Consider the following 22540-nt stretch of genomic DNA (forward strand, 5'->3'; position numbering starts at 1 on the left):
TTCAACAAACTCCCTTGCAAAAGGTCCTTGACTAAACCTTACATTCATGGGCTGAGCGTACACTGTCAGGAAGGGGCCTCAGGTTTGAGCCCCAGCCTCATCAGGTAGGGATGGGAATGTCCAAGGACTATGGCTCTGACTCTGTATAAGGCTGCTTCCTACGTTCATTCAAAGAATGACAAAATGTGAATTCATATGGGCCAGAAAGTGCTTGGTCTAAAGACTCTGGATTGTTTGTACCTGAAATTATCAGCTTATGGTCATGGGTGCATGTTTAAATGCCTAGGTTTCAGTCCTTTGGTCAAAAGAAGTGATTAGGGTTAATTTCTTAGATGGCTGCAGGACAAGTACTTCACCCCATCTGTCTTATCAGAGAAAGCCTCTTACAGTTCAGCAGGATCCGTCCTCAGGTCAGTGGGTAGGAAGCTTTAGAAATGAAATATAGATGAGGTGCCCTCTTTTGCGATTTTGGTCACAATAAGCACAGCTCTACTGCCATGGCAGAGGGCTCTTATCAATACAGTGAGTTAGACCCATTGGTCTAGCTAGCTTGGCTACACTGACTGGCAGCAGCTCTCCAGGGGTTCAGATGGAGTTCGCCCCCAGCCCTACCTGGAGATGTCAGGAATCGAACGTGGGACCTTCTGCCTGCAAAACAAATGCTCTTCCACTGAGCTGGGGCCATTAAAGATCGTGTGCCAATCAAAACACAGGCGAGGCCTCTTTGGTCATTACCAGACCCCACCTGTCCAGTGCTTAGAGCAGCAGAGCATCTGCTTTCGCCCCAAGATCTTCAGGTAGGACTGGGAATATCCCCTGCCTGAACCCCTGCAGGGCATCAACCTGTCAGTCTGTGTAATGCTGAGCTAGATGGACCAATGGTTTGACTCAGTAGAAGGCAGCATCCTATGTTCCTATACTCTCCACGAATATGCACAAACAGAGCGGTTTTGCATAACTGGTTTTTGGTCTTCTACTCTGCAGAACGTGGTCCAGCACCATCCCTGGCAAGGTTGAGTTCTTCTCCAGCGAGGGCTCAGACACCTCTCTCCCCATCCCCATCGTGCCGCTGCCTGGTGTGGATGACTCTTACCCGCCCCAGAAGAAATCGTTCATGATGCTCAAGTACATGCATGACCACTACTTGGACCAGTACGAATGGTTCATGCGGGCCGACGACGATGTTTACGTCAAGGGGGACAAGCTGGAGAACTTCCTTCGGAGCTTGAACAGCAGCGAGCCCCTCTTCCTTGGGCAGACGGGTCTGGGCACCACGGAAGAAATGGGGAAGCTGGCCTTGGAGCCCGGGGAGAACTTCTGCATGGGGGGCCCAGGCGTCATCATGAGCCGGGAAGTCCTGCGGAGGATGGTCCCTCATATCGGGGAGTGCCTTCGAGAGATGTACACGACCCACGAGGATGTGGAGATTGGGAGATGCGTGCGGAGATTTGCAGGAGTGCAGTGCGTCTGGTCTTACGAGGTATGTAGCTGGTATGGTCCAGGGTAGCAGTGTGTGGGAGGAGGGGAGTGTTGAAGACTTCTTGCTATTTCTGCAGCAGGGTCCCTGTCTCCAGTATCCCAGAGTCTCTCAATCAGCATGGAAGGTGGGAGCATTTTGGCCACTGTGTGCTCCAAAGCTAAGCATTTAGGCACTGAAAACACAAGTTTCAAGAGAATGGTTTGCAAGTTCCATTGCACACAATTCTCTTGAAACTTGTGCTTTCGGTGCTCCTGAAACTTGTGTTTTCAGTGCTTACATATAAAGGGACTTTATTTATTTATTTATTTATTTATTTAATTCTAGGTTGTTGTATAATCTTAGAAGGGGTGTTGCTGTAGCCATTATGAAGGAACCCTGAAATTCTGAATCTACCACTACACTAGTGCTGATGGGGAGAGCTTTAAATGTTTTTTAATACTTCTTTTTTAGCTCATGTTAATGAAGAACTGTTGTGCTTTGAGAAAAATGCAAATTTAGGTGACATATCTGTCTGGAAATCTCTCTTGCTGTGTGTGTGTTCTCCCCCCTCCCCTGAGCAACCCGCAGCATATGGACTGAAAACTAGTATTCCTCAAATTGTGTGCGATCGTTGGAGGCCTTCCAGGAAATCTGCTTTCAGATCTAATGGTTTTGATTTTGAGGAATTTCGGTTAAATTTTAATCTAGGCAAGTATTCATCTCTGCATTGTGTGGCGGGGTGGGGTGGGGGGCGGATGAGTACCCTTTGTTTGGCGTTCAGTACCCTTTGTTACATTTTGATTATGTTCGGTTTATAGGGACTGGGTTCAGGCAAAAGTTCATTGCAGTTCAGTAAGTCCCTAGCTTGCCTTAAGCTCTTTAGCACTGAGGCAAAACCCAGAGGATAACTGAAGGAGAAAATGTGGTTTTCCTTTCTTCTCTTATGGACATCTTGCTAAAGACAGCAACTTGGCGAACTACCTCCCAAACTCAGGATGTGCGTGCGAGAAATCTTAAATTGAGATAGGAAGTTAAAGGTGTGGAGAATTCCCATTAATAATAATAATAATAATAATTTATTATTTGTACCCTGCCCATCTGTCATCACTGCCACCATCTTATGTGTTTTAATTAGTGGCAGAGGCAGACCTAAATAATCTCTGGCATTTTAAATTTATTCTGAAAGGGAAGCTACCGTTGCTTCTTTGTCAGCCTGTGGTGCAACCTGCGATCTTTTTGCACCATGCAAAAGCAAACCAGTTTGCAAGAGCTTCCTGAACCACCTTGCAGATGGGACATTAACATGCCCTGCACCAGTGACACCCATTTCTTCCCCCCACCTCCATTGAATTCCTCTTTCTCCTTTTTATTTTTTAGTGCTGAGCTTGAGGGAAAATACGCTGAAACCCGAAAGCTAGCTTTGGTATGCTTAGTTGACTGGTCTGTATTAGACAGGTTATTCTGAAACTGTTCACATAAACTCTTACCTTTTCTCCCTGATCTCAGTTCCTGACTGATCAGAATCACTCTGCATTTCATCTTCCTGTTTTCAGACATGGTCTAAGTCACACACTCTTTCTCTCAAGTTTTGAGAACCCAGGTAGTCAACAAGAGGGGAAGGTTAAAACATGTACCTGCAAAATACACTCCTGTAAGAAACCAAATGTGGGTGATGGGACGCGGGTGGCACTGTGGGTAAAACCTCAGTGCCTAGGGCTTGCCGATTGCATGGTCGGCGGTTCGAATCCCCGCGGCGGGGTGAGCTCCCGTCTTTCGGTCCCAGCTCCTGCCCACCTAGCAGTTCGAAAGCACCCTTAAGTGCAAGTAGATAAATAGGTACCGCTTTATAGCGGGAAGGTAAACGGCGTTTCCGTGTGCTGCGCTGGTGCTGGCTCGCCAGAGCAGCTTCGTCATGCTGGCCACGTGACCCGGATGTGTCTCCGGACAGCGCTGGCCCCCGGCCTCTTAAGTGAGATGGGCGCACAACCCTAGAGTCGGACACGACTGGTCTGTACGGACAGGGGTACCTTTACCTTTACCTTTAAGAAACCAAACAACCCCCGAGGAAGGAATTCAGTGGTCAAGCATCTGCCTTGCATGCAGGAGGTCCAAAGTACGACACCTGTGCCTCCAGGCAGAGCTGAGAGAGAGAGATTTTGTTTAAAATCTTGGGAAGCTGCTGCCCGTCAGTGTAGACTACTGAACTAGATGGATCAAGTTCCCTGTTTGAGCACCTGACTCACCACTGAGAGCTGAACAAGAAAATGAGTGGGCTGTCACCATCCACCTATTTGCATTACCCATTTTTAAGGCAGGGGTTTGGAGAGTTGGCATTACTTTATCAGCAAAAAGGGCACAGAAACATCCTCCCATGTGACCCCTATGAGAGCCGGTGTGGTGTAGTGGTTAAGAGCGGTAGTCACGTAATCTGGTGAACCGGGTTCGATTCCCTGCTCCTCCACATGCAGCTGCTGGGTGACCTTGGGCTAGTCACACTTCTCTGAAGTCTCTCAGCCCCATCACCTCACAGAGTGTTTGTTGTGGGGGAGGAAGGGAAAGGAGATTGTTAGCCGCTTTGAGACTCCTTCGGGTAGTGATAAAGCGGGATATCAAATCCAACCTCTTCTACTCTTCTTCTTCTTCCCTAGTCCATTGCTCAAAACACTTTCCTCTTTTTGACTCTGGAAGTAAACTGAGATGATAGAATAGTGTTTGCTGTTCTCTAAGAGTAGAGGAGATACATTTTGATTTAGTTTTCTTTCATTTGTATGCCGCTTTCCCACAGTGAGTCATGTCCACAATAGCTTGCAAGAAACAAAATGCAGAACTTTGAGGGTGTGTGCACGCGCAGTAGAGAAAAACCAGTTTGCAAAACGTACCAATACATACATAGAGGACGAAACTATGGAACTCACTGCCACAGGAGGCAGTGATGGCCACCAACTTGAATGGCTTTAAAAGAGGGTCGGGCAGATTCCTGGAGGGTATGGTGGTTATGCTCTGCCTCCACTTTGAGAGGCAGCAGTGCTTCTAAATAGCAGTTGCAGGGGACCACAGGAAGGGAGAGCGTTCTTGCACACGGTAACTGCTTGAGGGTTTCCCATGGGCATCTGGCAGGACTCTTTGAGAAACGGGATGCTGGACTGGCTGGACCATTGGTCTGATGCAGCGGGGCTCTTCTTATAGTCTTAAAAGTAAAGGTAAAGGGACAACTGGTCATTAGGCCCAGTCGTGACCGACTCTGGGGTTGCGGCGCTCATCTCGCTTTATTGGCCGAGGGAGCCGGCGTACAGCATGTGGCCAACATGACTAAGCTGCTTCTGGAGAACCAGAGCAGCGCACAAAAATGCCCTGCACTTTGATGGGCTTTTGAACTGCTAGGTTGGCAGGAGCAGGGACCGAGCAACGGGAGCTCACCCCCGTCGCGGGGATTCGAACCACTGACCTTCTAATTGGCAAGTCCTAGGCTCTGTGGTTTAACCTACAGTACCACCCGCATCCCTTTCTTAGAGTCTTACATATCAGCTATTTAGCAAACGCAGAATAAATTCAATATTACAAAAAGTAAAACCATCTAGACACAAATATATAAGTACAGAGCAAAGAGAAAGCTAATGTGCAGTAAACTTCCAGTTTGCTGAAAGAGCTTCAGCAGACTGGTTTAAATAGATTTCAGAAGGGAGGAGGTCTTCCTTACCAGGTTGGATGATTTAACAGCTGGCTCCAGAGGAGGCCGACAGCTGCAAAAGGGAAATGCTTGGTGGAGGCGGGGAGAGACTGATGGCAAGTCCTCTTCCTTGGCCTCCCAGAAGTTCCATTTGCTTGTGGCAGTCCACATTTCATTTACTGTTAAGCTACAATGCACACACCCCATTCTATATGTGCATGACGTGTATTTTATATATATCAGACATGTTCAACCGGTCGACCGCGATCGACAGGTAGAACGCCGAGGGCGTTGCAGGTCAATCGTGCGATTGAAGAAATTGATCGCCTGTGCGCTCCTGATCAGTCGCTCCATGCCCTGCCCCCGGCGCTATGTCCCAATTCCGCTGCCTCCGTGAAAGCTTGTATTCCCTCCCTTAGTGTAGTGTTGTTGTAGAGTTTTTATGCACCCCCAGAAAAAAATAGCTCAACAACTCTGGGCAATGACAATGGGTAGATCACTGCCAGTTTTATTATACTGGGAGTAGATTGCAGTCTATAGAGAGTTGGACATGCCTGATATATATGAATGAAAAGAGGCCACTTTTGTTTCTCATTTGGCCCTATTGTAGGCTATTTACCAGTATACAGAGGTCAAACCTTGAAAGCCAAGTGAGAATCTACTAAAGGGCGTCTGTAGCCTGCCTTGAACATAATGTGGGCAGATGGCAGCTAAGCGATGGCACAGAAAGGTAATCTCTATGCCACCCCACGATACTACTTGCCGGCGATTGTGCTCAGCTTTGCCCTGAGAAAGTAGCTTTCTTTCTCTTTCACCAGAGATTATAAAAGGAATTGTGCAGCTGTACTTCTTAAAAAGACAGGGCGTTCGTTATTAGTCTGGCTACGCTACTTTTATATCCTTGTATCTTCCGAATGACCTTCATTGGGTGATAGTAGAGAGGAGGAGACAGGGTAGACATTGCAGCTGCTTTGTATATATGGGGTTGGTGCCTGGGAAGAAGGGGAGGTCAGCTTTCGTGAGAAGATGCACTGTTAATCTGCTTCCAGTTAGTTAGAATGACCTCTCCTAAGGGAATAAGCTGTTGGCTGTTGAAACTGATAGGGCATTGGCGTGCAATGCAGGCGATGGCAAGCTGAATGGGTGGTTGTGTGGGGAAAGGACCTTACGGTGATTTGTATTGGAAATTTCATTTGTTCTTTTCTTAAGAACTTTATGGCTTGCAGCCAGAAGGCCACCGTAATCTAAAAGCAAAATAAATTGGGCATCCATAACCACAGAAACATAATAAAGTGAAAGGTATATTATGATGATAACATCACAACTTCCCATTCAAGTTAAAAGCAAATACAATAAATCCTCTCTTTATCAAAGTCAACAACAAAATGTTTTAAACTCAAAAGTACCTCTGACATACTCAGTATCAAAAAAGATGATCAAGAACTTGGGGCACTCCATATGCTGGTCTTGAATTTTCTTTTCTTCTAACAATAGGCATTTCATAGTGTTGTAAAGTCATGGAATACTCTGTGTTCTTGTTTGCAATTTCCCTTTAAAGGAAGGGAGATTCTAGGTCTTTATGAGCAAAGTTTCTTCCTCTTCCCATTGAGTTTTTAAAACTGAAAGTGGGTTTGTTTGTTCCTGTTTCTGCATCTTGCAAGTCTTAGCAACTTATCCTTGTGAAAATAACACACACACACCAAAGTATTTCTGAAGCTGGAAATGAAAACAAAGGGCTGGTGGGGGGAGCTGCCCAAAATAAACCTCTGTGTGGTTTACAAAGGTGCGAGTGATGGGCAGGCTTCTCTTTTGCACAGAGTATTTTGGGTTGTGGATGGGCACCCCACCGAAAAAAAATAGCTCCTGCTCTTCCTTTACCAAAGTGGAACCTTATGACTTTGATGGAAACTCTTGCACATAGTGTGTCTCCTGGCAAAACGGCACTAAGGCTGCCAGAAACAATCCCATCCACCGATCCGCAGCCTTCCTTTTTCATCAGCGCAGGCTGCATTAAAACCTGGCTGCTGTCTTGAGGGCTGCAGGAACTATGATTCCCTGGACTGCTGCCCCTGTAGGGCAAACTGCAGGCCAGGGTAAGTTTTTCTAGGACCCATAATTGCTCTCCCCTCCCAGGCCAACCCTTCCCACCCCCAACCCCATGCTCAAAGGCTTTGGGTCAGACTAGAGCTTTCCCCCATACAATTCTTGCCTAGAGCACTGGTTTTCAGGTCTTGTCCTGATCCAAGGTGGGTTGCAACAGGAGCATTCCCAAAATACAAATATATATTAAGAATGGGGTCCTCAGATGCATGTCTGTGTCAAACGTGAGTCCTGAGTCTGAATAGATTGAAGATATGTGGCCTAAAGGTTCCTGGTTCTCATTCCAGAGCTATCTTAGACCCAGCACTGATAAGTTGTTCTCTGTGTGCTCCAGGTAATGCACACAGCTATGGCAAGGTCTGAGCTCAGTGGCAGAGCATCTGCATTGCATGCAGAAGATTTCCGGTTCCATCCCCAACATCTCCACATTGGAGTGGAAGAAATCCTGGCTGTGAACTGGAGAGCTTCTGTCAGTATTGTCTGTAGACAATACTGAGGTCAATGGACCAATAGCCTGACCCAGGGACATAGGGCACTTCTTTATACCGTATCCTATGTTTTCCCAATGCGGTTTAGAACATAAGAAGAGCCCTGCTGGATTAGGCCAGTGACCCATCTAGTCCAGCATCTTCTTCTCGCTGTGGCCAACTAACAGGAAGCACACAAGTAGGACCTGAATGCAGCAGCTCTCTTCCCTCCAGCAGCTTCCAGCAGCTGCTATTCAGATGCATACCTCCTCAGACAGTAGAGGTAAACCATAGCCATTAGGGTTTGTGACACAATTCCTCTGTGTCATTCCCTTATCCTTTGTTGCGTCTTTTCTTGCATTGCTGCAGGCTTTTTTTTGCTCACAGTCATGTTCTTGATTGTTGCTGTTATGCAGTTGTGCGGAACCTTTTTTACCCAAAGGACTGCATTTGTCTGTGGGAAACTTCTCAAGGGAAACACGCCAGTGGCTAGCAGGTCCAGAGGCAAGAGAACATGGGGCAGATCAGTGGGTGTAGCTCTTACCTTTGTACTGTAGGCTTTTTTTTAAAAAAAGATTTTATTAAGTACAGTGGTACCTTGGGTTACAGACGCTTCAGTTTACAGACGCTTCAGATTACAGACTCCGCTAACCCAGAAATAGTACCTCGGGTTAAGAACTTTGCTTCAGGATGAGAACAGAAATTGTGTGGCATCGGGAGGCCCCATTAGCTAAAGTGGTACCTCAGGTTAAGAACAGTTTCAGGTTAAGAACGGACCTCCAGAACGAATTAAGTTCTTAACCCGAGGTACCACTGTAATCAGAATATTTTACGATGAAGCAAAGGCTACATTTGTTTTTATTTAACACACACTATGTACATACAGATAATATTTTATACACACACAAAACCCACCAGTGGTGCAAATCATTGCTCAGAGGCTTACACAGTACAGTGGTACCTCGGGTTAAGAACTTAATTCGTTCTGGGGGTCTGATTTTAATCTGAAACTGTTCTTAACCTGAAGCACCACTTTAGCTAATGGGGCCTCCTGCTGCCAGCGCGCCGCTGCCACATGATTTCTGTTCTCATCCTGAAGCAAAGTTCTTAACCCGAGGTAATATTTCTGGATTAACGGAGTAACCTGAAGCGTATGTAACCCGAGGTACCACTGTAATGCCTAGCGATAGCAGGAAGTTCTGTTTTGGTATTTGCTTTCCTTCCCCATCCCTAGGTTTGACTGAGCAGATGGGCAATTGCTTTTCAAGACCTACGACCAAGACTATCCATAATTCAGATTTTCTTCCATAGTGGAAGAAAGGAGGCGGAAAGGAGTTGATAGGCCTCTTTCATTTGTGCAGGTTATGAAGTCATACCATAAAAGTGTACAAAACAGAAGAAAAAGTTCCACTTCCTTTAACAGAATACAGCTTCAAAAAAAAAAAAAAAAAGACATAGTTAAGGCAAAATAAGGTTTTTTGCAAACATGAAAATAATATTTTTTATTCCATAAGATAAAATGCACACTACAGACAAATGTTAAGAATGTGCTCTTGTGTTTGCTTATAGGCCAAATGCCAACTAAAAGTGAGTGCTCCTCAGATTTCCCAGACTGATTTAACAGTCAGTCCCTCTTCCCAGGGAACTCTGGAAATTGAAGCTCTGTGAAGGAGAATACAGGATCTTCTAACACCTCTTGGCAGGCTTATCGTATTACAGTCCACAGGACTGATACCGCTTCATATGTGTGGTGCAGAAGGGACCTCTGAAAGTGGTGCAGTTTGTGGGAAGCATAGCAGTGAGACAGGGTTCTTCCTCTTACTGTTGTGATAAGACTATCAGTGGCAGCAGAGTTGCTGCAATAGAGGGTAAGAAAGGAGTTAACCAGACAAGGTGGTGCTTTAGACTAGCAAGCAATGCAAGGTGGGGTTCCTTGTTTGACTGACATTTTGCAAACAAATATCGTGAGCTCTGCAGCTTCTCAGTTGCCATGCTTAGCCTTAATTGAGCCTTAAAGCAGTCTCCAGAATTTTTAGCAGTAAAAGCTTTTCCGAACCCCCTGATGGTGTGAACTTTCTTGGCAGCCAGCTGGAGCCTCTCAAAATCTTGCCAGGAATCCTGATTGTCTAAAAGGGTAGGGATTATCTCCTTGCCCTGGCTGGGACAAAGTGACCTTTAAAGTTTTTGCTTCCCAAGCCCAGGGACGTGGCACAAGAGTACCAGTCTGCCGTACTGCTAATATGGTTTGAGCTTTTGAGGAAGTTTAAATGGCTCGTTGGTTTTGTTTGGAGTGAAACAATGAATTTCTGCTACAGTTTTTTTTTTTTTTTTAAAAAGAAGATTTTCTGTGGCTATTGCCACTTTAAATCATCTTTATTGTCAAGGATTTGCTGTGTGGTTTTAGCAACAATAAAAAGAGAGAGTTTTCTATTGTCCTTAGTGTTGGAGGACTGGATAGCTGTGGCTCTGCCAATCTCATCACAGCTCAATCTTTTCTCATTGAGCAGTGAAGAGTCTTGGAAAAAACTGCCTTTCCCCCCTACGTCCTTGGCAGTAGCTATTTTAAAACTTTTAAATATTTTAGTAGGCCAGGATATATTGTCTTAAATTGCTTTCAAAATAGCTGGGTGCTGCCCTAGGTAGAGTTGAGGGCCTGTTTAAGTGCTTAGCAGAATCAAGCGATGGGAGAGAGAGAAAAACTCCCTTCCCTGGATTATATCACACTGGGGTGCAAGAGGAAAGGGGGAATCTTTAAATAGTCATCTATCTATCTTTTGCACATTCAAGACTAGCCTAAGAGGGAGTACAATTCGCTTTCAATCAAGCTACACTCACCCTGAATGGGAAAATCTTTGCACGTTCTTATGTGTGTTTTCTTGCAAATCAGGGGTGAGGAACCTGTGGCTCTACAGATGATGTTGATGGACTCCAGCTCCCTTCAGGCCAAGGCAGCAAGGCTAATAGTCAGGGGTGATGAGATTTGTAGTCCAGCAGGCCACCAGTTCCCCATGCCTATTGTAAACAAATGCTCCTCTTTTTCCTGTTTTCTTCTGTCTGTCAGTGGCCTCTCCTTTGTTACCCTTCGCACATCCTGTTCGGGGCCATTTTCCAAATTGTGGACTAGGGATGAGCATGTGAGGCTGCCTTATGCTGTGCCCAGATCATTGTTTCTATCTGGCCCTATGATGCCTGCTCTGGCTGGAAGCAGAATTCAAAGCTGAAGTCTTTCCCAACCCTCCTCATCCTGAAATGCCAGGGTTTTGCATGCAAAGCATAACTCACTGCGTTACAGCACCTTTCCAAATGACGTAGAGCAGGTGCTGTGGGGGACCTTTGGCCCTCCAGGTGTTGCTGGACTACACCTCCCATCATCCCTGTCCATTGGCCATGCCGGTTGGGGCTGATGGGAGTTGTAGTTCAGCAACGTCAGGAGAGCCAGTGGTTCTTCATACCTGGCCTAGAGAGCATGCCCTCCCAGTGTTAAGGCTGCTTCCGAAGTCATTTGGTTTCTTGGAAAGATTCCTGCACTAATCTGGTGTGTGTGTGTGTGTGTGCGCGCGCGTGCGCGCTGCCTGGCTTGGTTGCACAAATGCTCCAACATTGATTCTGGCCTTAGCCATGTTTTCAGGGGAATGCATGTAGATTCAAAGTGGGACAAGGATTCCTTCCACTCCCCCCCCCTCCAAGAACCTTATGCATGCCAACTTTCTGCCCCACTTTGACTTGTTGAGTGTGAATTTCTGAAAGGGCATTTGAAGTGTGTTTGGGTGAGTGTGCTTAGAAGTCTCCCTCCAAGAATCCTGATTATCCAGAGCTTCTGGATGCAGGGAGGTTTCTAAGTGATCAGCTGAAGGCAAAGGTTAGAGAGGTGGAATGCACTTGGCATGCACTTGGGAGGAGGGGCTTGCACACCCTCCCCCTCCCCTCTTAAAGCCCATGCATGTTTGCTCCAAACACATGAACAGGGCTTCTGTTAATTAGGCTAGCCTTGTTCCAACCCATGCCAAAGTCCTCTTATCTTTGGAAAATGTTGAAGGAGGGGCACAGCGGCTCTGGGACAACCGGGGAAAGTCTCACTGGTGCTTAACAACAAATTAATGGCAAAGGTAAAGGTACCCCTGCCCGTTTGGGGCAGTCTTGCCAGACTCTAGGGTTGTGCGCTCATCTCACTCTATAGGCCGGGAGCCAGCGCTGTCTGCAGACACTTCCGGGTCATGTGGCCTGCGTGACAAGCTGCATCTGGCGAGCCAGCGCAGCACACGGAACGCCGTTTACCTTCCCGCTGGTAAGCGGTCCCTATTTATCTACTTGCACCCAGAACTGCTAGGTTGGCAGGCGCTGGGACCGAACGACGGGAACGCGCCCCGCCGCGGGGATTCGAACCACCAACCATGCGATCGGCAAGTCCTAGGCGCTGAGGTTTTACCCACAGCGCCACCCATGTCCCAAACAACAAATTAGCAGCTCTTAAATAACAGCTTACACTTGGACAAGAAACTGGGCCTATAACCTAATAGGGTCATAATGTTATTTAGATAAGGCCAGCTCTGCTGGCAGTAGTCATATTTATTTATTTTTATTTTTAAATAATGTTATTCTGCCAAGCCAGCCAACTCGAATAGTTTTTGTGTGGGCTTCTGTTATTAGCCCCATTGCAGCGGTTTGTGAATGCAGTTGGCAAGTAAGTCAACCCTACAGAGAAAATGGGCTGCGTGTAAAGTCTTGAAGGCTTTTTCTTCTTTTCATATTGATTGCAGTATAATTCTAGAAAAGCAACCCTTGCTTTATTAGCTTTTAACAGGTGCACATCTCTGAATGTGAATGCAGGAAGTGCCTTTTGGTTTTTATGTGTGTTTTAAAAAATTGCTTCTAATAATGATCTTTGTTCATCCAAGCCCTTCTGTCACAGCGCCTTCCTGAAAGGAACAAGTTTTCTTTGTTGAATAACGGTGAAAGTTTTCCAGAGAGAGAGTGTGTGAGTAACTTAGTATGGGCATGACCGGCAGGGATATTGCTGTTCTGTGAATAGCACTTCCACACTAATGAAGCATTGCAGCGTTGGGCCATGATTAATTACTTGGCATCAAGCCCTTGCAAACAAAAAAACAAAAAACAACCTTGAAGCAGACCAAAATGCTTTGGCTGTGTGTATCGCCCTATCAAGTTGGCGTGGAATGTTAACGGGAAGGCATTGCATGAAGCTGCGACTGTTATGTTGACTTCTTGAGAGCATAGTGGTATGCATTTCAATGGCGGCTCCTGTGTGATATTATCAATAATAATAGTAATAGTAATAATAATAAATAATAATTTGTATACCACACTATACCCCTAGATCTCAGGGCGGTTCACAATATAAAATCACAATATAAAAGAACTCAAAATGCGTATTAAAAAGAAAAACAAAGAGAATCCAATAATCTCCCCTTCCACAACACATTTTAAAAAGGCATCAGATGTCAATCAGGTAAAAGCCTGGTTAAAGAGGAACGTTTTCGTCTAGCGCCTAAAAATGTGTAATGAAGGCAGCAGTCGAACCTCCCTGAGGAGCACATTCCACAAATGGGGAGCCACTGCAGAAAAGGCCCGTTCACATGTTGCCACCCTCTGGACCTCTCGCAGAGGAGGCACATGAAGAAGAGCCTCAGAAGATGATCTCAGGGTCCGGGAGGGTTCATATGGCGAGAGGCAGCCCTTGAGGTATTGCGGCCCAGGTTTTAAACTAGGGAGCGGGCAACCTCAAGGGCCAAGTGCGGCCCTCCAAGCCTCTCTTGTCTGGTCAGCAGGATTCTCCCCATGCCACACACCTTAGCCTAGGCCTCTCTTCACACCCTCCTTAAGTGTCTTTGCCTGGATGGAGAGCATCCTTGACTTCCGATACTGCTTCTTTCTTGCCTGGCTGGAGGATTAAAGAAGGATGTCTAGAAACTAACCCACTGTATAACAAGTAAAAACCTGGATTCATTGTGTAGGTTTTTTTTGGGGGGGGGGCTATGATTCTGAACGTTCTTTTGTATGTCAGAGGTCTATATTATTATAGCCTCTGAAGGGACTTAAAGGAATGGCCCATAACATAAAGCTCTCCAACATCGAACAGGAGTACTCAGTTAAGGATTTTGCATAAGTGATATAATTTATGTAAGTGTCACAACATTAATAAAACCAAGCGCTGTCCTTCTGAAGTTCTGTGCCACCACAAAACCTCTCCCTGAAGCTTGGTCTTTCTTCTGGCTGGAGAGGAAATTGCCTCATCTCATTCACCTCAGCTCCACAGCTGTCTTCTCAAAAGGGTTGGTGTTCAGGAAACTGAAACCTGCAGCCCTTCATAATGCAAAGGATATCCACAGACAATGTGGAACTGGGGGAAATTTCACCACTCATTTTAAAACTTTAAGGGGAAACCTCAGTACTAACCTGCTCTTATGGAAAGGAGACCACAGGCACAACCCCAACTCTTCTGAGGTAAAAAAACCCAAAAACCCCATAATGGTGGCCGCTCTCTGCCTCAACTCTCCCCCCCTGCACATGAGCACTTTTCGCTCTGGGTCTGCCCACTACTGGCATGTGGCCCTCAGAAGATTGCCTGGAAGGGCATGTGGCCCTTGTTTCAAACCACAGACTTAGGTTGTTGGATCCAGCAGGGTGTGTTGTCAGCTTAATAGTAACATAGGAATCTGCTCAGGTTATTTGGTTGCTGCAGTACTGGCTTCTTTAACTGCCTCTCTAAGGTCTTGGGCAGAAGTCTTCTGCTGAAGCCATTAGTGGAGTTGTTCGTTTATTTATTTAAAGTATTTATTTATTTTTACCTTGCTTTTGTTCAGTGCTTTGCGTCTGTAGAGGAGGTGGGTGAGAATTATATGGACTTGCTGGCTTCTTTCCTCCCATCATCCGCTCTCTTAAGAGACTCAAAAGGATGCCACTAAACTAGTCTTTCTCTCAGTGTTACTCCTTTCTGTTCTGTCTCCATAATGGTTTCCAGTCACTTTCTGTGTTAAAGCTCCTGGTCACTCCTTGTCACCCCAGATTCATCGTGTTGCCCCTTGCTTCTTTCTTTAGATATGCTTCAGATGTTAACATCGGCATCAAAAGTACAGGAAATGCAGCTACCCCTTATTTTTAAATGTTTCTCTGCATGTCTGTCTTGTATGAAATGGATCTTTTGCATCTCTCTGTCAGTGAGGAGGTGTGTCATGCACTCGGTTTGCAATTTGGAGCTGTGTCACGAGACTGGAAGAACGAGCCAGCTGCACTTCCTGTTTGCACCATAGCCACATCTAAAAGCATGCTTATCACACAGTGTGGCTGGAGGTAAAATGTGCCTTGGAGCACCGTCTCTTTCTATTCACATCCAATCCTCCCAACCTTGTTGCATCTTATATGTGTTCTAAAAAAGGAGACGTGGTAGATAGGTTGCTTGGCTCAGTGAGCAAGTGTTTGTAAGTGAGCTTCATTTTCTTTCCAATAGTTCTCTGTTGCAAATGTATTTTTAAATCCAAGACCCGAGAAAATGGACCCTGCTCAGAAAAAATCATTTTTTTATATAAAATAAATTAAGGCTTGCTCAGTGACCTTCTTATGGCTTATGTAGGCTCAAAGAGAGCTGGGGGGGGGATTCTAGCTTGTGCTGGTAAAGTATGTGAAGCCTGATGCTAAGATGAGCCTGATAGAATCTCCAAACCTCATCCTCTCACATCTGCCCTCTAATCGTTTATGAGAAGAGGTAGCCTGAGATCCTATCTCCCCTGGCCAAAAATAACTCTGTAGCATCCCCTGGCTGTATATGCACGGTTTTTTTCAGCTTGAACATCTGTTGAGCGAGAAGAGAAGATGTTCTCCCTACCGCAAAAGAAACAAGTTTTTCTTTTCGGTGTCTGAGACCATAATCCTTTGCTTTGCCACGCAATGGCAGCACAGCAAAGCCTCACCCATACCATAAATTTAAAACACATTTATACCACATTAACAGTCATGGGGAATCCTAGAAACAGTTGTTTGTTAGAGATGCTGGGAACAGTGGCGTAGCGTGGGTTGTCAGCACCCGGGGCAAGGCAAGTAATTTGCGCCCCCTAACCCTGGATTTGCGCCCCCTGACCCTATCCCTATCCCTAACCCCCAGATGTTGCGCCCGGTGCGGCCGGCCCCCCCTGCACCCCCCATGCTACGCCACTTGCTGGGAACAGTAGCTCTGTGAGTTTTATCACCTTCAGCTGCACTTCCTAGGATTCTATGGGGGGGAGCCACGACTGTTAAAGCGGTGTAAATATCTGGGGTGGATGTGACACAAATGTGGCTTTCCTTTCTTTCCCCCCAGTGCAAAGAAAGATCCAATCCTCCATCCATATTTGATGTAGTTTTGCGCAAGAGACATTTTATGGGGTTGGGAAGGGAAGAAGCGCACGGCCAGCCAATGACCCTAAGGTCATAGGAGGATTGGTAGCCCTGTTGGTCTTTAAATTTGGTTGCTACTGTAATTGCTGGTGGATTTTGAAAGCATCTCAGGAGCAGTTCAGCCGTCTGAGTCCCATGGAAGGCAGTGATGGACACCAGCTTGTTGTTGTTGTTTAGTCGTTTTGTCGTGTCCGACTCTTCATGACCCTATGGACCAGAGCACGCCAGGCACTCCTGTCTTCCACTGCCTCCCACAGTTTGGTCAGACTCATGTTTGTAGCTTCGAGAACACCGTCCAACCATCTCGTCCTCTGTCGTCCCCTTTTCCTTGTGCCCTCCATCTTTCCCAACATCAGGGTCTTTTCCAGGGAGTATTCTCTTATCATGAGGTGGCCAAAGTATTGGAGCCTCAGCTTCAGAATCTGTCCTTCCAGTGAGCACTCAGGGCTGATTTCCTTAAGAATGGAGAGGTTTGATCTTCTTGCAGTCCATGGGACTCTCAAGAGTCTCCTCCAGCACCATAATTCAAAAGCATCAATAGCTACTAACTATGATGGCAATGCTCTACCTCCATAGATGCTGCATTAGATGGGCCATTGGGCTGATTCCAGCAAGGTCTTCTTATGTTCTTATGAACATGGCGGTTAATAATGGTACCTGCCACAGTGATGGGTGGGGTTGAGTGCCCTTAACTGCACCAGTTTAATCCCCTCCCAAGCATGAATTGCAGGATTTACTCCCATATAGTAGAAACGAAAGGGATGTGTACCCAAAAGAAGCACGACTGGATTGGTGGTTTAGTTTGCTCTGTGCTCAGCTATTTGCCCTCTCATCTGCATCACCCCAAGTTCTGTTCTGCTTTCTTGGGCGTGCAAAGTGTGATGGAAATAAAATAGTTCCCTAGGAGCCAACTTTCACATAGATAGTTACAGCTCTCTATGTTTGCATTTATTTCTGTGGTTTTCAAAGAATCTAGTTTCTACCGGGGGTAGTTCAGTCGGTAGAGCATGAGACCCTGAATCTCAAGGACATGGGTTCGAGCCCCATGTTGGGCAGAAGATTCCTGCATTGCCGGGGGTTGGACTAGAGCAGGATAATGCTGATAATACCTCTTACATATCTGCATGGAAAGAGGTGTGTCTGTGTATCACAGAAGCAAAGAGCTGGAAGGGGCCCCAAGGGGGATCTAGTCCAGGCATAGGCAAACTTGGCCCTCTAGATGTTTTGGGACTACAATTCCCATCATCCCTGACCACTGGTCCTGTCGGCTAGGATTCATGGGAGTTGTAGTCCCAAAAGCATCTGGAGGGCCAAGTTTGCCTATGCCTGGACTAGATCCCCCTTGGGGCCCCTTCCAGCTCTTTGCTTCTGTGATACACAGACACATCTCTTTCCATGCAGATATGTAAGAGGTATTATCAGCATTCAAGGACACACTCCAGTCAGCAGATCTAGTAAGAGAAGTGGCCTGTGGAGAGGGAATGTGGCTTGGCAAAAGCTCCAAGAGCCACATAGAAAGACTTGGAGGGCCACATTTTGTCCACGGGGCCTGATGCTCCCCACTCCTTGCCTATAGCAAGGGATGGCCCAGATAATTTGATTGATATACTAGGTCTATACAGGGGCAGACGGTCTTTCAGATACCCCCACCAGCTTTGCCCCAAGGTGGTGGTTACCTTCCACCAAGCAGTTCTTGTCCCACGCCTAGCTGTTACGTCCGAACAATCCCCGGAAGACAAAGAGTTAGGTGTTCGGTATAGAGCCAAGCAAAGTTGAAGCCAGTGAGCAGAGGAAAAGGAGGAATTCTAGAGGTTAGTGTTAAAAATAAATAAGACAGTTCCCTGATCAACTTTCTGCTTGGGCTATCGAGAGGCATATTTCGCCTGCAGAAATAGCCATGTTCCTCTGGGACTGACACAAAGACTCTTTTGTAGCTGCTCTGCCGCACATCTGTTTTGGCTTCGAACCATTAAAGCGCTGCATCCCCCCCCCCCCCCGGAGAATGATTCCGCACCCCCAAGCAGATTATTTTGTAACTTTGTCTTGCTGGGTGTATGTGTATCATATTTCCTACCACCCCCCACTAAACATACACACCTGACAATAAACCCCAGGCCATAATTGAGTTCCCACACTACAGTTTGCAAATAGTTACACAGTGGTCTCGCCATGGGTCCCTCCCCACCTGTATGCTCTGTCGCAGGGCTGATGTGTACACTGTTTGGCACTGTATTTGCTAGACTGGTTTAAAATGGCTCCCCTGGGCTTCCTGGTTTGTGCCTAATAACATTTACACATTTTTACGAAGAAGTGCCAGAGAAGTCCAGCGGTGCTTTGTGGTGTCACTTCTGAAAATGGCCTCAGAAAGTTTGAGGGTTTCTGGGTGAGAGCGCCAGAAAGTTCAGGCATTAGTTTATTTTCAGTGATTTCTTTGCGTTAGGCCTCAAGCCTACCGCAGTGGGACTAGAACCTGAAATAATTGTTGCTGTTATTATTACATATTGTCAGAGCTGCCTCTAGGTCCCAGCTCACAGAGGACCAACGCTAGGCTGTCGTAATGTACAAAAGTCTTTATTGAAGTTCAATTTCCATTTCAAAGCCGCAGCGCGCAGCCCTACATCTTAAACCCTAGATCGGCGAAGTCCCGTCTGAATCTCCTCCCCTCTGACACCAGTTTAAGATCCTAGCCCTGCTCCACCTTTTCCGCTGCTCTCTTCTCCTCTGGGTCCTCCTGCCCGCTGGGGCATTCCCCTTTCTGGACTCCTCTGACGCTGAGTCGCTTAGCTCCTCCCCCTGCCTCTGGCGGGCTTTAGGACCCGGTTCCCAATCCTCATTCTCTGCTGTCCCACGCTCCTGTACATTTGAACTTGCCTCTCGCGCCAACCCAGTGACCTTCCTCCTGACCGTTACACTACTTCTGTCACTGCTTCCCTCTTCCGGGATACTGGCCGGATCTGACCTCCCCTCCGTTGTATTACTCTCCGATGGAGGCGTGGTCAGCCCTGACTCCTCTCCTCTCCCTGCTGGGGGAGACGCTACTCCCGATACCTGTGACTCTTCCCCCCCACTATGCTCTGGTGGGGAAGCTGGTCCTGATTTCCAACTGCTGCTCTGGGAGTCCCCACTGGCCCCTTGCTTCTGGGGTGTCCCCCTTGGGACCCCCCTTGCCCTGGCCACCGGTGCCCCCTTTTGTGAATCTTCCGATTCGCTGGAGAGGCTCATGGAATCCCTCGGTCCACTGTCCTCTTCTCCTACGCTCCCCTCGGATTCTTCCCCTTCGCTCTCCATCTCCTCTCTTCCCTGTGCCTCTGCTCCTGAGCCCCTGACACATATATTTCCCAACTTTCCTCCAAGGAGTTCAAGATGTTATAGGCATTCCGCCCTCCATATTCTATTCATACAACAACCCTGTGAGGTAGGCTAGGCTGACAGGCCCAAGGTTGAAGGTGTGTCAGGTGTGGGATCAGTCTCTGTACTGTCACCAAGTTCGCCCCCCCTCCAAAAGTGCCAGAGGTGCTAATGAAACTCATCAAGGCATCCTCTTTTAAGATCTGTAGGCCAGAGAAGGGTTTTTGTTTTAGGAAGATGCATTTGAGCAGGGGTCAGCAACCTTTTTCAGCAGGGGGCCGGTCCACTCTCCCTCAGACCTTGTGGGGGGCCGGACTATATTTTGAAAAAAATAATAAAAAATAACGAATTTCTATGCCCCACAAATAACCCAGAGATGCATTTTAAATAAAAGGGCACATTCTACTAACGTAAAAATACACTGATTCCCAGACCATAAGCAGGCCAGATTTAGAAGGCGATTGAGCTGGATCTGGCCCCCGGGTCTTAGTTTGCCTACCCATGCATTTGAATGTTTGGCCAAGGCCTCAGAGAACATGGTTCAAATTCTCACCCAACCACGAAGCACATTGGGTTACCATGGGCTGGTCATTGTCTCTCAGTTTAGCCTAGCTCACAGGGTGGTTGTGAGGAAAGAAAAATAGCAGGTCAGACTTTGCCCATTTATCCCAGCATTGTCTAAATCAGATGTGGGCAGTCTATGGCCCTCTGGATATTGTTGAGTTAAAGCTCCCTTTATCCCTACCCCAACTTCTTGATCTGTTACATTCTGAGAAACTGAATTCAACCTTTACGGTTCACACACAAAAATGTTAAATGGCTGAGGTAAAGAAAAATCCAAATTCTGTACTTGTTGAGGCAAAGGGTGGGCAATAATATGTCCTGTAAAATACAAAGCAAGCCATCCCAGGTCAGTGAGTTTTGTTGTTTAGTTTTCTTCCTGCATTTAGTGTCTAGACTTCATGAGTAGGAGGTTTTTGAAGCTTCAGGATACTGTACAGAGTGACCTTACTTAGAGTGTGGGTGTTGAACCAGAAGGTTTTAAGGAAAGCAAACTTTGATAGTGATTTGGCAGTTGGCAATTCACACAACCATTCATGCATGAGGGAAGCAGGAGGGGAGTGGAAGGCATCTGCTCTGAAGTTTTAAGTTTAGAGCCTTCCCCAACCTGGTGCCCTCCAGATTCTTTGGACTATAACTCAGCTAGCTAGGAGGATATGGGAGTTGTAGTCCCAAACATCTGGAGGGCATCCGACTGGGGAAGGCTGAGTTAGAACACCAGCCAAACAGAAGGCCTAACTAAAGTCTCATGCAGGGTTCAAACCCCAACCCTTTTAAATTAATTAAAAATGCTGTTTTTAAAAATAGAATTTATATCCCATTCTTCCTTTCCAAGAAGCCCAGGGAGGGAAGCAGATACACTGTGTGGAAACAAAAGCAAAGTAAAAACTTTCTAAATCAGATTAAAACCTTCTAAAACCAATGACAATTAAAAACTGCTAAAAGCAGTTACAGTTAAAAACTTTCCAAAAGCCATTACAGGCACCCCATATCCCACTTGCGTGCAACCGTGTTTACATGGGTCATCGCGAAATAAATAGATTGACCTTAATAAGTGGATAAGATAGTTATCACTATCTCTTTTCATATTTCTTTATCTTCCTGTTTGATTGCAAGGCAGTGTGATCCACATGAGAGATAGATCTGGACTCCAATCTCCTATTTTAGCTCTCAGCTGACTGGAAACCTTTGGGGCTGAATTAATTTCTAACTTCCGTTTCCCATCTGTACTGTTGGATGACAGATTAAGACTGTAAACCTCTGAAAAGGTTCAAATTTTTGTCTTTTGCACAGGGCATAGTTCATGCTAGGCATGCAATATTTTTATTACTACCATTTACTTCACACAATACTGTTGATGTACGCCCCAATATTCACCACATTTAAAACTAACGAGGCATCTTGAGAAACCAGTGTGTAAAAACAGCTTTAAACCCTGGTGTTAAATTTTGGTCAGGCAGAAGCCCCAGTTAGCTGTAATTTTGTTAAATGCCAATTTAGTGCTTAACTGTGGTTGAAGCATGAGTGAGGAATGCATCTGTATTTATTTGCTTCTTGCAAGGTTTATATTCTGCTTTTCTCCTCCAGCTGGAGATGTCCAGTATGGCTACTCTCAACTAAATGAAAAAGGCCGAATAAACAGTAGAAGCCTGGCAAATCTATTAACAATGACAAAACCTGAGCAGCAGGAAAAACAGCGAGGCTGAATTATTCTCCAAAGGGGTAGCAACATTAGTTTGTAACAGAGTCTTGTGGCACTTAAAATTGAACACATTTATTATGGCAGGCAGGGGAGCTTTTGGCCTTCCAGATGTTGCTGAACCTCAACTCCCATCATCCCTGGCCATTGGCCATGCTTGCTGGCACTGGAGGGAGTTGTAGTTGAGCAATGGTGGGCCAGCGGTTCCCCACTTCTGATTATGAAATAAAGTTTTGTGGACTACAGTCCAGTTCATCAGCTGCATAAACTGTTAATCTGAGTTACATGTGTGCATGTGCGTATGTGAATACACATGTACACACATGATTGGGATGGGGATAATGTAAGCAGTAAGGGCAGAAGAAAAGGAATGCAGAAAAATATAGATAGCGATAGGTAAAGGTAAAGGGACCCCTGAACATTAGGTCCAGTCGCGGACGACTTTGGGGTTGCAGCGCTCATCTTGCTTTATTGGCCGAGGGAGCCGGCGTACAGCTTCTGGGTCATGTGGCCAGAATGACTAAGCTGCTTCTGGCAAATCAGAGCAGCACACGGAAACGCCGTTTACCTTTCCGCCGGAGTGTACTTGCACTTTGACGTGCTTTCGAACTGCTAGGTTGGCAGGAGCAGGGACCAAGCAACAGGAGCTCACCCTGTCTCAGGGATTCAAACCGCTGACCTTCTGATTGGCAAGCCCAAGAGGCTCAGTGGTTTAGAGTTAGACCACAGCGCTTCCCGGATCCCTTATAGATGGCGATACTTGCTCTATTAACAGTGGCCATTCACAAAAAGAAAACCCTGCTGTTGATAGATATCCTAGCACATGCCAATGGGTGCTTGTAGCATTATAA

The 22540-nt window shown here is 46.4% G+C and overlaps 1 protein-coding gene across 1 annotated transcript in view; it reads left to right on the forward strand.

Annotated features, from left to right (window-relative positions):
- Positions 1-22540, forward strand: part of CHSY1 (chondroitin sulfate synthase 1) — a 102861-nt gene that overhangs the window by 12570 nt on the left and 67751 nt on the right. Inside the window, exon 2 of the mRNA XM_079954247.1 lies at positions 985-1480. Within this exon, the coding sequence (XP_079810373.1) occupies positions 985-1480 (496 nt within the window). The remainder of the gene's footprint in view (positions 1-984; positions 1481-22540) is intronic.

This window comes from Podarcis cretensis, assembly GCF_951804945.1.
Source record: "Podarcis cretensis genome assembly, chromosome: 14".
In the NCBI taxonomy this organism is placed as follows: Eukaryota; Metazoa; Chordata; class Lepidosauria; order Squamata; family Lacertidae; genus Podarcis; species Podarcis cretensis.